At 39.0% G+C, this 14,716-nt stretch overlaps 1 protein-coding gene across 1 annotated transcript; it reads right to left on the bottom strand.

Moving 5' to 3' along the window:
* Positions 1-8,137: 8,137 nt before the first annotated feature.
* SLITRK1 (SLIT and NTRK like family member 1) lies at positions 8,138-13,206 on the bottom strand. Its single transcript, XM_053564043.1, has 2 exons — positions 12,898-13,206; positions 8,138-12,457 (listed from the first exon to the last, which is right to left on the bottom strand). Exon 2 carries the CDS (start codon positions 12,403-12,405, stop codon positions 10,315-10,317), a length of 2,091 nt encoding a protein of 696 aa, XP_053420018.1. The 5' UTR covers positions 12,406-12,457; positions 12,898-13,206; the 3' UTR covers positions 8,138-10,314.
* Positions 13,207-14,716: the final 1,510 nt, after the last annotated feature.

Here is a 14,716-nt window from a genome sequence, read left to right as displayed (position 1 = left end):
AGTACATTTCTATGACGTAGGCTTTGGTGTTGCCATCTATGTTTTATAGGTGAGAAAATTGAGGTGCTATGTAAGGATTATTACTTGGGACACATTATAGAACTGATAGTTTCCATAACTAGGATTACATTGATATGTCATGTTTTATATTTCTACAGACAGCACCCAATCACTCCAATAATTCTTCATCAAACATGAGTAGTTTACTATATTCTTGTTCAACCATGGTGTTATCCCTAGACTACAACATATACATTTATGTTTATACATTAATAAATTCTCTGGCATGATTTAAACAATCGAGAAATGGATGAAGAAACATACACGGATATCCTATGCAATTTTGAAATTTCCATTTTGTATGACATAAAACATTTTGAAGATATTTAAATCCTAATTAGAGCAATCCATTCTTGGGCCTGATATTTTGTTGCACATGAACTAAGAATGCTTTTGATCTTTTTAAATGGTTGTAAAACATTCTTTTGAGACATGTAAACAAAAATAAATAAAATTTAAAATTTTATGTTCATAATTTACACTTTAAATTTTATTAATAAAAATGTTTAGAAATTGGTGTCCTCTATTTTTTATGTTATATCTATACAAATAAATATTTATAATATCTACAGAATATCATAGATATTGCATCAAAGCTCAAAAATACTTATTTCTAGTACCTACAGCAAAAGTTTTCTGACAGCTTTATTCTAGTCCAACAGTCTCATTTGAGAAATGAATCTGAGGTTTATCAGAAATAAGAGCCTTGCCTAAGATCACAGAACTATAGGAGAGCTGAATTCCGAATCAAGTTCCTCTGTACTATAGGCTCATTTTTTTGGTTCCCATAAATTATCCTGAGGGAGTTGAATTCGGCAGCAACATCAGGCTCTATCGTGAGAAACTAAGCAGAGCTTTCAACCAGCTCTTAACTGTCCTTTAAAAAACTGACCAGGACATTTACACAATGGTAACGCATCTATACAGAAATAACTGAAGTTACTCAGAGACTTATAAAGAGGGATAATTATTCTTGTACAATGACTAAAACTAATATTTAAATTATAACAGTGCTAAAATAACAGGAAGAGTAATCATAATTTACTTAGCAGATTAAGTCCAACTATACTTAAGTTATTAAGGCTTAGAGACAATTTATAGTAGTGAGATCAGTTGTATGTGCACACAAGTGCTTCTATAAAGGCAACATGACTTTTTGAAAAAAGTATACTGCCTACTCAAAGTTGGCTTAAATACTAAGTGTGGAATATGTTTCTTAAGAGACCACAAAGTTGCATACAATCAAAGTTAAAATAGAATCCCCTTATCCCGGCATTGTGGCGGGTGCCTGTAGTCCCAGCTACTTGGGAGGCTGAGGCAAGAGAATCGCTTAAGCCCAGGAGTTGGAGGTTGCTGTGAGCTGTGTGAGGCCACGGCACTCTACCGAGGGCCATAAAGTGAGACTCTGTCTCTATAAAAAAAATAAAAAAATAAAGTCAATCCTCCTTTGCTTGAAATCTTCATCTTGGAAAAAGTATTCTATATCTGCTGCTGGTGGTAGTGGGTAAGGTTGCTGCTTCATAAGAAAGTATAAGATACTTGCTTATTAAAACCGATGTTAAGCATCTCCATTGAAGAGTTACATTGTACCTTTATGTCACAATCTGTTTTTAGCCTCTCTCACACTATTTTATTGGTTTTTCAATTGATTTTCAGAAAACAATATTTCACTAAGTTTTACATATAATCTTCTGGCTTGGGAAACATTTACAAATATTACAGATATCATATGTGTCTCATGGCTTTCCACATTAGTTGCGTCCAAAAACAAGTTCACATTCACTTTCCAATAAATCTATCCTTGAGTGCAAGTACAGCAGTTAAATGAAACTAAAGGCTTAGTTTTTAATCTATTTTATGTAGCCACCAATAAAAGAAGAATGCTGAATTTCGAGTCCACATTATACTCCTTAAGCTCCCCCATGTTACATATCCCCTTTTACAGCAGCCTTCCCAGAATATGTATACAAGCATGTCAAATTTAACTACCTCAAGTTTAATTTTATAACCTAAAACCAGCTTGCTCCATCCTTTGCCTGCCCATAAAAGACACAACCATCAAGTTGATTGGTAAAGGCAAAAAAAAAAAACAAAACTCAAGGCTATCATTCTTTCTTTTGTTCCCATGCTAACAATGTACCTCCGGCTGGCCTCTCCACGTCTGGCCTTATCTGTTACTATCACAGATGTCCAACCTACCAGCATTTCTTTCCCAAACTAAGAAACACTAGGTCCTTGACTTCCTCTTTTGCCTTCTATAATTCATTGACGCTAAAAGAAGCCACAATATACCACTTAGGTCGTATCACCTGTCAGCTTAAAACGTTCTGTTACCCATACCTGAAATAAAACCTAAAGTTCTTGCTCTCGTTCATAAAGCAGTACCTGGCTTCTTTCTGCTTCTCCATTTCTGTGTTTGCTTGTTGCCAATATTCGCCATTCTGTCCTTCTAGTTCTCAAACATTCATGAATCAGAAAAATTTGTTCCTATTTACTCTCAACAGTCTCTATTGCTCCACATCTTAAAATGCCTGTTCCTAGCATTTTTCACTCAGTTCAAATATCATTTTCTCAGAGAGGACTTCCTCGGCCAGGTCAAGAAAAGATCATCACCGCTTGCACATATTATTTCATTTACGACTCTTCATTGTTAAAGTTTATATTACTTATTACCTATTGTGTTTTTGTTCTGCATTCTGTAATTTGCCTGTAAGATGTGAATTCTGAGAAATAGAAATCTAGTCCTTTTTACGTAGCTTGAGAACCTTTGCATAAAGGCCTGTCATATTGTAAGTACTTGATAAATATTTGTTCAATCAGTCAAAGTAAAACTGGTATCATACCAGTTGGTTTTCTTTTCCTTTCTGGCTTTTAATTTCTGAGTTGACATAATTAAGGTAGATTTACCTAACACCAATTCTATGTTACCTCCTTAAACTGCCTTGACCTGTGTGATATTTGACCAGTGACACTTGTGTTGGTTCTGGAGAACTCACTTTATTTTAAAGGCTGCCATGAAAATATTTCTCATTCATGGTTTAAAAGACAATATGAATATGGATTGAAAATTCTTTATGTAAGTATGTTTATTAAATTACAAACTAAAAGCCTGCATTTGCAAAAGAAAGTAATTCTGTTTCCACAAGTAATTTATTCATTAGGTGTGTACATTGGGTTTGCAGGGGTAAAAAGTAAATGGGGAATGTATCAGCTATTAATGTAAAAATTCTGTGGAAAAAGTTATTTTGGGGGGCTGGCTATTAGTAATGTCGTGTTCATGCAGTAATAATAAAGTCCTCTGCTCTGACTTTCTTCTTAATTTGATGTTATAAGTTTTAAGTTATAATTGTAACACTACATTTCATATTATTTGAATCTTACAGACTACTGTTAATTTCTTGGCTCCAAGTCTTGTTCCCCATAATATTGAACTGTAAGATGCGACATCCTCCTGGAATACTCCACTGGCTGTGTCTCAATGTCTATTCCAAATTCTATCTTCAACCTAAAATCTGACTGTTGGACAGCTAACTGTTGTGGTGAAAAATACAAGTACCATCCCATCAGAAATTTGCTAAGAAATTTTTTAAAAGTAATATTTTCTGACCAAGAAAAGAGATGTGTACCTCATTAAAGCACGTGTTGAAAAACAGGAAAATATTTAGTCATTAAGGAAGAATAGGGCTTACTAGTGTTAAACTCTATGCTTTAGTAATTTTGGCCTCTTTGTATTATTTGATAAATAGTTTAGCTGAGTTACATCCATTATTTAGGAACTTTGAGAATTTCCCTAACATTATTATCTGAATTAGTTGTGACAAAGCCATACCCAACCCATACCCAGTTTGATCGATAAAATGTATCAAACTGAGCAGAAATTAGCAGTTATTATATTAGTAGTTATTATATGGTATTATTTCATATCTTATGTCACAAAATATTTTATATATAATAGTTTAGTCATGTAGCATGTTTTAATTATATAAAACCGTTTTCTAATAATAAAGTGACTTGGACTAAAATGTGTAGATTCTACTGTAGGGTAAAGGCAATGGCATGATTTCAGATTCCTTCATTGTTTTTAATTCTATTAGTTTATGGACGTGGCAGTAAGTTCTACGTATGCACACTTGATATTATCATAATGATCTGTATTCCTTTCTCATTTCATGTGCAGCTTGGAAATGCTAAACAAGGTATTGATTTAAAAAAGAAAAGTGTGCAATGCAAGTCACCGAATCTGGAAAAGCTATGACTTTCTACAGTAATAGTAACCCTTTCCACTTATCCCTCTTTTCTTGGAGGCAAAAACTGCTTCTTTAATGATGACATGGAGTGGCCATTTAGCACCTGTATTTGAGGGGCTTTCATTTTTCACTATATATTGACTTATTCTATCAATATGCTACAGCTAAGAGTGTTTTCTTCCTGCATTCTTCTGCCAAGAATAGCAGTGGAATTAGAGGAAAAGAGTATAAGATATAGAAATGAGTAAATGAAAGTCTTAGCTTACTGCTTTCCTCCTGTTAAACCTTTGGTTCATGCATCTAGCGGTTTCTACTGAGTAACTGAATATGATGTTTTTCTACAAAAGAAATAACAAGAGAATTACTAGCTTTACAGTAAAATGTAGAACTAGATATTATATTAATTAAACCTTCTGTGCTCTATTTTGTATATGTAAATAGCATAATCAAAGCTAAGAGCCCAGAGACAATTTCTAAAATTTTTGTGATATAAAGTACTGTATTTCATTTAATGTTCTAAAGCAATATTTGATTTCTCAAATAACTAAAATTGAAAAATTATTCTTCAGGTGGCGCCCCTAGCTCAATGGGTAGGGTGACAGCCACACCGAGGTTGGTGGACTGGAAGCCAGCCTGGGCTAGCTAAAGCAATGACGACTACAACAGAAAAATAGCCAGGCATTGTGGCTGGCACCTGTAGTCCCAGTTACTTGGGAGGCTGAGGGAAGAAAATCACTTAAGCCCAAGAGTTTGAGGTTGCTGTGAGCTGTGATGCCACACACTCTACTCAGTGAAACAGCTTGAGACTCTGTCTCAAAAAAAAAAAAAAAAAAAAAGATAAATTATCATTCACTTGTTCAGATAAAAAGCTGGCTTGATTATTTCATTTCAGAATGCTTAGAAAACTCTTAATGAAATTATAAAGTAGGCATTATTCCCATTTTACAGAAAAAGAAACAAAAACAAAACTGGCAAGGTAATTACATTTCTTCTTTCATTTAAAACATTGTTTTAAGATTCTCAACTATTTGCATAATAGATAATTAAACTGATGTGGTGAATGCATGTTTCCAAATGGCTCAAATCCTAACTTTTTAAATATCATCAGTGATGTACTTTTCTACGATGTGTGTCTCTATATCTCAACCTTTATAGGTCACAGACTGCTTGGTGTTGGAGCTACCTTACTTCCTTTTTCCAAGAGAACTTCTACAATATTTTTCATGTAGCAAATGCCCAGTTGACAACTGCCAATTGAAGATTTATGTCTGATTTACTCAAAAGTCTTTGAACTATTAGATAATTCTCCTCTAGTAAGCTTTGTGCCAAGTGAGGCATAAAATATAATTACATTTCAAGTATGTCATATATGTGTCAAGTAAATGAAAAAGAGTTAAAATTAAATAATTAAGGTCTAAGCCAATAAATTGAAATTGCTAGCCAATGGAGGCAAAAGGGTTGTATAGGCTTCCATCATTTAAAATTATTTCTTCAGTGATCTATTTTATTTTAAAATTGCAGTAATTCAACAAGGAATCTGTTATTCTCTTAACTATTCATCTTTTCTGAAATCCAATCAAATTTTGAGAAGTCACCACAGAGTCATCTCAATTCACATTTCACGATTTCTGTGTGACATGTGCTGTCATGGGACTCATCAGGGCATTTCTTTTGAACCTCAAGAATGAAGGCCTACATGACCTACCTAACCACCAAAGAAAAAAGGTGTCAGGGAGTCTATAAAGTTTAATTCTGCCTTTTTCTGTTTGGCTCAGGACCATATTAAAGCAAATCAGATAACTTAAAAACTTCGGTCTGCGGGTACCATATCTGCCCTGACCTCAGACAGAGTTTATCTCTTAAAAATGAAATAATGTACAGTATGTTATATTGATTCAGATAAGAGAAAAAAAGAAACAAAATGTAATATATACTAAAATTAAATGTTAGGACATTTTCTATTTCCATTTTTCTCCAAATAAATATACAAATTAAAAATTGTACTTGTAAATTAGCTATAGAAATACTAAATTTGAAATTACTATGTTTACTATTACACCAATACATAATAAACACAACTTCAGTGTTCACCCTTGAAGATTCCTCCCTCTCTCCGCATGTGCGTAATAACATTTGTTAGAAACCTGCAAAAAGTCAAATTAACAAACTGTCTTGCAATCACTAATGTAACACTTACAAAAATTCCTGACAATTCTAATTATATCTAGTATAAATAGTTTTAAGAAAAAAGAATCTTGTTATGTTAATGTTAGACCAGCTATTCCAGTTTCCTCTTGCGTAACCATGTGAAAATGGTTAAACAATAAATTTCTATGGTAACAACTTACATTATTACTACTTTCTTTAAAGCAATGTAACTAGACATTATCTCTCTCTTTTCTCCTTTTCCACTGGGCACAATTAAAATATCTTCTACTTTATCAATTAAAGAATGATATAGCTGAAAACAAGCTATCTCAACTAATGCATATAATGTTATATGAGCATTTTATGTAAAGGCAAAAAACAACAACAAAACCCTCTAAATATCTTAAAGGAAAATTACACAATATGACCATAGGTAGAACATACCCTACAAACCAAAAAACATGCATGTGTATAAAACTAATTCATATTAGTTAAACAGCAACATGAATAAAATACAGCCAGTTTAAATAATAAATGTTCTTATATATGAAATCATTGTATATATTTTCTACTTAGATTTGAAACATATATCATTTTTATTTATTATTGATACCCCTGTAATGGTTAGAATCACTATATAAATAATTTATGTTTACTACTTGAACGTTTATAATATATACACATACATAACATATTCATCAGTTTTCTTATGTCTTCTAATATACTACTCTTAGAGAACATACGGAAGTTATCTCCACAGAACGAAGGGCAAGTCTCTTCTGTAGCAAGAAATACTAAAAATATAAAGGGTCACCAAGACATATGAGGCTAAGAAGATGCAACATTTGTCCCCATCTTCATTATGCTACTCTTATATAACTGTGAATTTTTTTTAAAGAATGCCTTTCTTAAGAAGTTGATTAGATAAATGTATATAATTACTTCATTCAAAGAATAAGATTTTGGAGCCCTAAGAAAATTGGATGTAAATCTCACTCCACTATTTATCACGTGAGAGATGAGTTATTGCTAACTCTTCTTAGAGAAAATTGAGGAAAACCTCAACATTCTCATCTGTATAATGGGAATAGCAGTATCTTACTAAAGTAACCTGTAGATGTGAAGGTTAAATTAAATAATTATACAAATCACTCAGCACACGCCTGGCATACAATAACTGTTCAAAACCAACCATTGACTTCTGTATTGTAATTTGTTTTTGATGAGGATGAAGAGAATTTCTTGCCCCTGTGCACACATTCTATGAGAACTTCTGCTTTTCTGATCTAGACTAGCCATGGGCCAGTTTCAAAATTAATGCTATATACCTCAGTAGGTACCTTTTATTAAGTGTCATCTTCCACCAGAGATGTTTGTACATTTTCTATTTTGTTTTTGTTTTGCTTCTTAAAGTCATATTGTTGAATACATTACTTTTCTTCTCTTCCAATTTTTTATCACAAATAAATCTGTTGATTTCTTACCAGGAACCCAGTTGCACTTAGCATTAAGGAAGTGAAGCCTTCATATAAAAAATTAATAAAATTTAAAAAAAATAAGATTTTTCAGATGGTAGTAGGTTATAATATTACTGTCATGAAACACAGTCCACAAAGAAAAGAATCAAGAGAGAAAATGATGAATGGCCTTAGGAATAGTCATGGTTTATAATAAAGATTTTATTTAAAAAGTGTTAAAATAAATAATACATATTCCAGAATATCACTGTTCTGGGAAATTACTGTCCTTTAGAATATGAGTTCTAGAAGGCAAATCTACTTACAACTGCTCTGGGGGCTTTCATTAGTTGATTTATAGTCTTATACTTAAAAAAAAAATCTGTGGTCTGCAGCCTTTTGATATACTTTTGGAGGGCGGATATGTGGTGGAATGCAGACCCCCATCAATAAGTGTGGTTTTGTTTGCTTTCTGCAGCCAAATTGTTGCTAAAACACACTTCTTTAGGAATCCCAGAGGAATGTGATTGAGGCTAGAGTTACCCTGGTTCATAAAATTCAAACAGTTCAATGCTTTTCTTGTTAATTATTGGGCCACAACCAGAACCCCTGACATGGAAGAGAAACACTTCTTTAGGATAATGATTGATTTTCATAAAGATGAGTGCTTTAACAAATTTCAATATACAGTTGCTGGGGCGGGGAAGGTGGGTGGGCACTAATTAGTTTTACCGTTTTCAGCAGATGTTGGATTCAAAGTGCCAGCAGCATCTCAAAAGCCAGTCATTAGGGCTGTCTTTCATGCTGGAGTGCTGACCAATGAAATCTCCACTCTGTTTAATAAGACCGATCTAGGCAGAGTCAATTAAATCAGATCACTCCTAACATCCTTAATATATCTGCAGTGTGGGCAGCACCAACAAAAGCTGCAGCAAGGGTTTTCCAGTATTAATAAAGGGATTCACTGCTGCATTACGAGAGGGGGGTGGGGGGGCGGGAACGGGGAGCGTGTTGGGGGAAGACCTTACTTCAGCGTCAGGGGGAATCTGGTAAAGTCTTAGCTGAGGTTGGGGGAGGAGCTACGCAGAGGTTAAAATGCTAAGCAAGGCTATTAGAGACCCAGCCTTAAAGTAGCTCAGGAAAGGATCCACCCCCTTCTGTTCCCCTCCCCCCTTCCCTTCCACCGCAAATCCAATTCACCAGTTGTAAATACGAAGCTGGAAAAATGTAAAGACCCAGAGTTGAAAACATTTTCACTTTAATACTGAAAAAATATGCCATTATAAAATCCTCGAATAGAATTAGTAAGTTTCACGTGCTTCCTCGGTTCTTTTTTCCTACTTTATAAGTAAGATTTATACCAGCACAGAATTGCTACCATAGGATCGCAGCCTAAGCACTAGAGTGACATTAATTGGTCATGCTTAACTGCCTCAAAATCTTTTTTTTTTAAATAATTACATTGATACTATAATAGAAATCATGGGTACTTATTTTACATTCAGATGGAAGGCATTATTGGATATGTATAGAAAAATATTCCCCCTCAAAAAAATAAAATAAAACATCACCATCAAAATAAAAGGGTCCAAAACAACCCCTAAAAACTTCCCTCAACAAAATACATTGTTAACTCATAAAATGGACTGGTGACTAGCCATGCAAACGTCTTAAATAAAACCTTTACATTTTTTTCACAGTAAACGTATGCTCTGAACTGCCTACCGATCACAAATAATGGTGAAATGGCACTTTCTGATTATACTGTATTTTGTTTATAGAAAGTTTGATACGATGGGACTTATCAGGTAAGCGGGTGGGTGCTGTGATGAGATGCCATCTCCAGTCGCGGGGGCGGGCAGAGTCCCTGGAGTGCGTGGATTCCATGCGAGCCATGCAGCCTTTTTGTGACTTTTTTTTTTTTTTTTGTCAGAAGTCAAAGTTATTTATTTACAATACATTCATGCCTTCGTGCAACTGCCCATCCCTGCAGAGCAAACAGGGAGCCATCACGGGGCTAATCCACAGGGGAAAAATAGATATCTAGCTCTCTATATAGATGTGGATATATGTATATATGTATAGAACCGGGCCTCCGTCCCTCCAGGCCCCTTCTGCGGGGTAACAGCACTGTCAATTCGTCCAGCAGAATCCATGCTGGGCTTTCCGTCAAAAGGGGCTCCCAGCAAAGAGCGAGCTGGCTGCGCTCTCCAGCTCGCCACAGTCTGCTCTTTGTTTCCAGAAGGGGGCTCAGGGGCAGACCTTTCAGCTGAGCGAGTTCATAGTTATTGATTTACTTTGCCCATCAAGGCTGTGGCACCCTGGATCTGGGTCAAGGCTCCTTCGACCCCTGGGGGAGGCTGTCTCGCCTTTCCGCCCCCTCCCCTGGCGAGGTAGGGGTCTTAGTCTGAGAGGGAGTGAGAGCCACAGTCGTACACTCTGTGGGCCGCATCCGCGTTGTAAGGCCCGTTGTGCCAGTAGGAAGAGTCACAGACTGTCTGCAGGGAATTAATTTCGGACGCGGAGGAGTTGGCATCCCTTCTCTTGGACCGCTTTCGGTTCCTCAGGATAAACACGAGCATGCCCACCACGGTGAAGGCGGAGGTGACAAATACCAGCAGAAGTCCCGGGACCAACACGGAGATGGACACCCTGCTGGTGTCTAGGTAGGAGTTGGAGTGCGTCCCGGTCTCCGCCAACCCAGTGCTGTTTTTACTGTGCGAAGTTAACGTGGGCGAGATCCTAGCGTACAGCTGGGGGCAGATCTCGTCGTTGGAGAGCAGCATGAAATCCTTTCTGAAGAAGTTCACTGGCGTCTCACACTTGAGGTCGCTCATCAGCACTTCGGAACCCAGGCGCTCTGCCCATTGCTTGAAAGGCACAATGGTGCAGGAGCACTCCCAGGGGTTTCCGTGCAGGTCTATCTGGATGATGGAGGTCAGCTGGTCCAGCACCCCAGCCACCGGCAGGTACATGAAGTAGTTGTTGTGCAGGCTGAGCTTAGAGAGGGAGACCCCAGCAAACACGTCCACGGGGAGGGACCTCAGCAAGTTATTGTTGAGAATGAGAATCCTCAGTTTGGGCATGGCATTGAAAGTGCCAGGGAGGATGAGCTGGATCGCGTTGTACTCCACGTTCAGGTACTCCAGGTTCTGCAGCCCCGCGAACTTCTCCCGAGACAGCGTGTCCAGGTAATTGCTATCCATGTACAGCCACCTGAGGTCCAAGAGGTTCTTGAAAGTGTTGTTCTCCATGGTAGCGATGTTATTGTTGCCCAGATCCAACAGAATGAGGTTCTTGTAATCCACAAAGTGCGATTTTCGGATGCTGTGGATCTTGTTATCTCGAAGGAAAAGCTCCTGCAGGTTGGAGAGCTTGGGTTTCAAATCAGCCAAGCTGCTCACGTTCCGGTTGTTGCAGTTCATTTTTAAACCCGACCCCGGGATGTGGTCGCAGCTGCAGCCCCCAGGGCAGGGCAAACTGTTGGCTGGGGCTTTGTTTCTGGCGCCACCCGTCGCTACCGCTACAGTGGGTCTGATTTTGATTTGCCAGTTGCCCGGTATCTTTGTACCTCCATTCGGAGCTGACCCCGGGGTGGCATGATCCTCTTGCCCATTAGTCTTGAAAGGAGTTGGCAGGGGCCCAGGAGCTAAGGTCTCTTCTTGGGCAGGGGGTGCGGGGAGACTAGAATCCACTCGATTTTTCAGAGGACACAAGTCCTGGTCGGTGGTTTCATTGAGGTCTTTACCCTGCAGTCTGGTGGGGGCCTCACAGACCACTCTGCCGATCAGGGCGTTCTTGGGAATGTTTTCAAGCCATTCTTTCAGGGAGAGCAGATCACAGGAGCAGTCCCAAGGGTTATCCTCCAGCAGGATCTCAGCAATCCCAGGGATTTGCTCCAAGACCTCCTCATAGGGCAGCGTTTTCAGCCTGTTTCCCCGGAGGTCAAGGTGGGTGATGGGCACGTACTGGAACACGTTGGCAGGTAGGGTGCTGATGAGATTGTCATTTAATATAAGTACCTCCAGCTTGTTCAAGTCTTGGAAGGCCCCTGGGTCTATATCCCGTAATAAATTAAAATCAGCCTGGAGGTATTCCAGATCGTCTAGCCCCAGAAAAGTCTGCTTTCGAAAAGACTTGATCTTGTTGTTGTTGATGTGCAGCCTTTTCACCAGCTGCAGCCCCAAAAAAGCCCCCGGAACGATTTCATGCAAGCCATTGTTTTCCATGTGCAAACTAACCGCATTATAAAAGTTAGCGAACTCATTAGGGAAAAGTCGAGTGAGGGAATTGCCATGCAGAAATAAATGATAAAACTGGGAAGTCGGGGCAGTGAAACGCTGCAGACTTGTAAAGCCCTTTTTTTCACAGTCTACGTGTAGGTCCCCTTCTATCTCATTGCAAGAACAGATCTTCTCTTTGCAAACGTCCCCTGTAACGTTTCCAGCGGCAAAACAAAGAGACGTCTCCAGCAACAGAATCCAAAGCAGCATTTTTAAAGCGAGCAATTCATCCCGATCTCATCACAAAGTAACAGCGACCATCCTGCTCGCCACAGACACAATTCAAGTTCATTTAGTGCTCCAATGTCCGAACCCAGGGAAGGAGAAGAAAAGGGTTTGGGGGGGGTGGGGATGGATTCCTTCCTCCCTAACCCCCCCGCACTGCAATAGCCCAGACGCCAGTCAATAATTATATCCACAAACTATCCAGGCACGTAGTGCAAGGCAAGCAAAAAAAAAAAAAAAAAAAAGTAGAGGAAAAAAAAGCACTCCCCCCTCAACCCTTTAAATAGAACCAAAAGAAGTTAAATATATACATATAAATTAAAAGTACACCCTTACAGAATCTCGTCTACTGGTCTTCACTAATCAGAAAAGAAACAATGCTAGGAATCAGAAGCAAGTGCAGGTTAGAGACACAAACAGAGGGTTTGCAGCGCAGTACAGGCGCACCGCCTGTGCATGGCTGTGCGTCGGACTGACCTTGCCTCTCTGATACAAAGCAGGGTTTTCCGCGGCTTCTGTTGTTGAGGCTGCCGGTGGAGTTCTCCCCGTGGTGGCGGGTTGCCCCGAAGTCCCCCGGAGGTGCTGTCCAGTCCCCCCGGTGCTGAAATCACTCCCTACCGGAGGACTCACGCTGCCCGGCCAATGGCGCTGGAAAATTTCCGCAATCGCTGCGTTTTGTGGCTGTCCATCCTTTGCCTTTCCTTCCTTTCGTTTTTCTGCAGCCTTTTTTCCTGGGCTCCGGCTCCTGCTTACTGGCTCTTCGTGTTCTCCTTCTCTTTCTTCTGCTCTTTCGGAATTACGTGCAGGGGGGCGGAGGGCGGGGGGCGAGTTGTCTGAGGGAGGCAGAGAGCGCGAGAATGGGGGGTGGGGGGGCGGAGAAGAGAGTTGCTAAGAAGCTCTGCTGGTTCCAGCCTGGTGCACTCGGAAAGATCTGACACCCTCTGCTGATCTGCAGTAGCAAAAATCCATCTGGTAAGGGAATGCTGAAGGAAAAAAAAAAATCAATCCGTGTACAGGGCAAGCGGTTAAACATGTGGGCATTAAAGCCTGTCGATCTACATAGACGTGTATTTTAAATGGACTATTTCATTCTTTTTGTGTTCTGCAAACTTTACCCTTTCTTTTCCTTAACGACCTCGCAGCCCCCACTAGCTCCAGTGTTCGGGAAAGGAGTGCTTTTAAAACACTTATTTCCCAATGGTTTGAATAAAATTAGTGTCAGGGTGTCAAGCGAACAGCAATTTGAGGTAATTATACTGCACGCCATTTTCATCGGTGCTTTAAACGCATTTCTTCCTTCTCTGCGGCACAGCGTTTTATGCTATTTGATTTTTTTTTATTTCTTTGGAACCTTTTTTTTTTGGCATGTTGAAAGTGGCTATTTGGAACATATATATTACATAATATCATAATTAGCTATGCTATTTTGCGGCGGAGTATATAATTTAGGCGCAGACTTTTAAAAACTTACAGAATTCTAGTCGATGTGATCGTGGCGTGTAGGATTCTCTGATGGTATTTCTTGAATGTTATTTAAGTCTGCAGGGTGAAAACACAATGCATGCTTTAGTCTTTGATTCCAGACCCAAAAGCTTTCCCTGAAAACCGGAAAAGGAGGGAGGGGGCAAAGGAAAATCTCAAGATGATTTGTGAGTGCTCTTAAAAACCCACTGGCTGGCAAGTGCGCCCCCACCCCCTACCAGCCACACACACAACCCCCCCTAGACACACACACCACACACACAAATCCCTCGCAAAGTTTCCTCACCGCATCAGTTTGGACTCATTTAAAATGCTTGCAAGTAAATAACCAGTTGCATTCCGAGAGGATGAGATAGAAATCTCTGGTCTCTGAAGCTCCGCGCGAAGCCTTCTGCAGGTAGCCTGCAGCTCCTCGGTCGCTGGTGCTTGTTGGGTCACCGCCGCGGGGGGAGCAGAGCTCAAGCGGCTTTTCCAGATGGAATCACCACGTTCCTCAGACTTGGAGCTTATAAAAATAAAGTAATATAAGCTTCTTGGAAGAGAGAAAAAAACGTAAAAATTCTGCTTCTCAGAAGTCTCTGTTGCTGACTTTTCAGAGTCGACACCTTTTCCATCAAAACATTGCAAAAACATGTGGATCCCTGCAACAGTGTTTGGAATTTTATACAAATAGCTATTAGGTCCTTTCTTCAATCAAAGCAGAGAGGATATGTTTACACCACTTTCTTTTTTTAATTGGGTCTTCTGTAGTTTGTACAGCTCTTACAAACCTGCTAATATTTCTGTAAAAGAGCAAATTTTCAGCGTACTGTGC

The sequence above is a fragment of the Nycticebus coucang genome, chromosome 15 (assembly GCF_027406575.1).
Source record: "Nycticebus coucang isolate mNycCou1 chromosome 15, mNycCou1.pri, whole genome shotgun sequence".
Classification (NCBI taxonomy): domain Eukaryota; kingdom Metazoa; phylum Chordata; class Mammalia; order Primates; family Lorisidae; genus Nycticebus; species Nycticebus coucang.
This window is presented reverse-complemented; position numbering and strand designations above follow the sequence as displayed.

Coding starts and splice junctions, on each gene's coding strand:
- SLITRK1 (XM_053564043.1), bottom strand. CDS start 12,405: ATGCTGCTTTGGATTCTGTTGCTGGAGACGTCTCTTTGTTTTGCCGCT.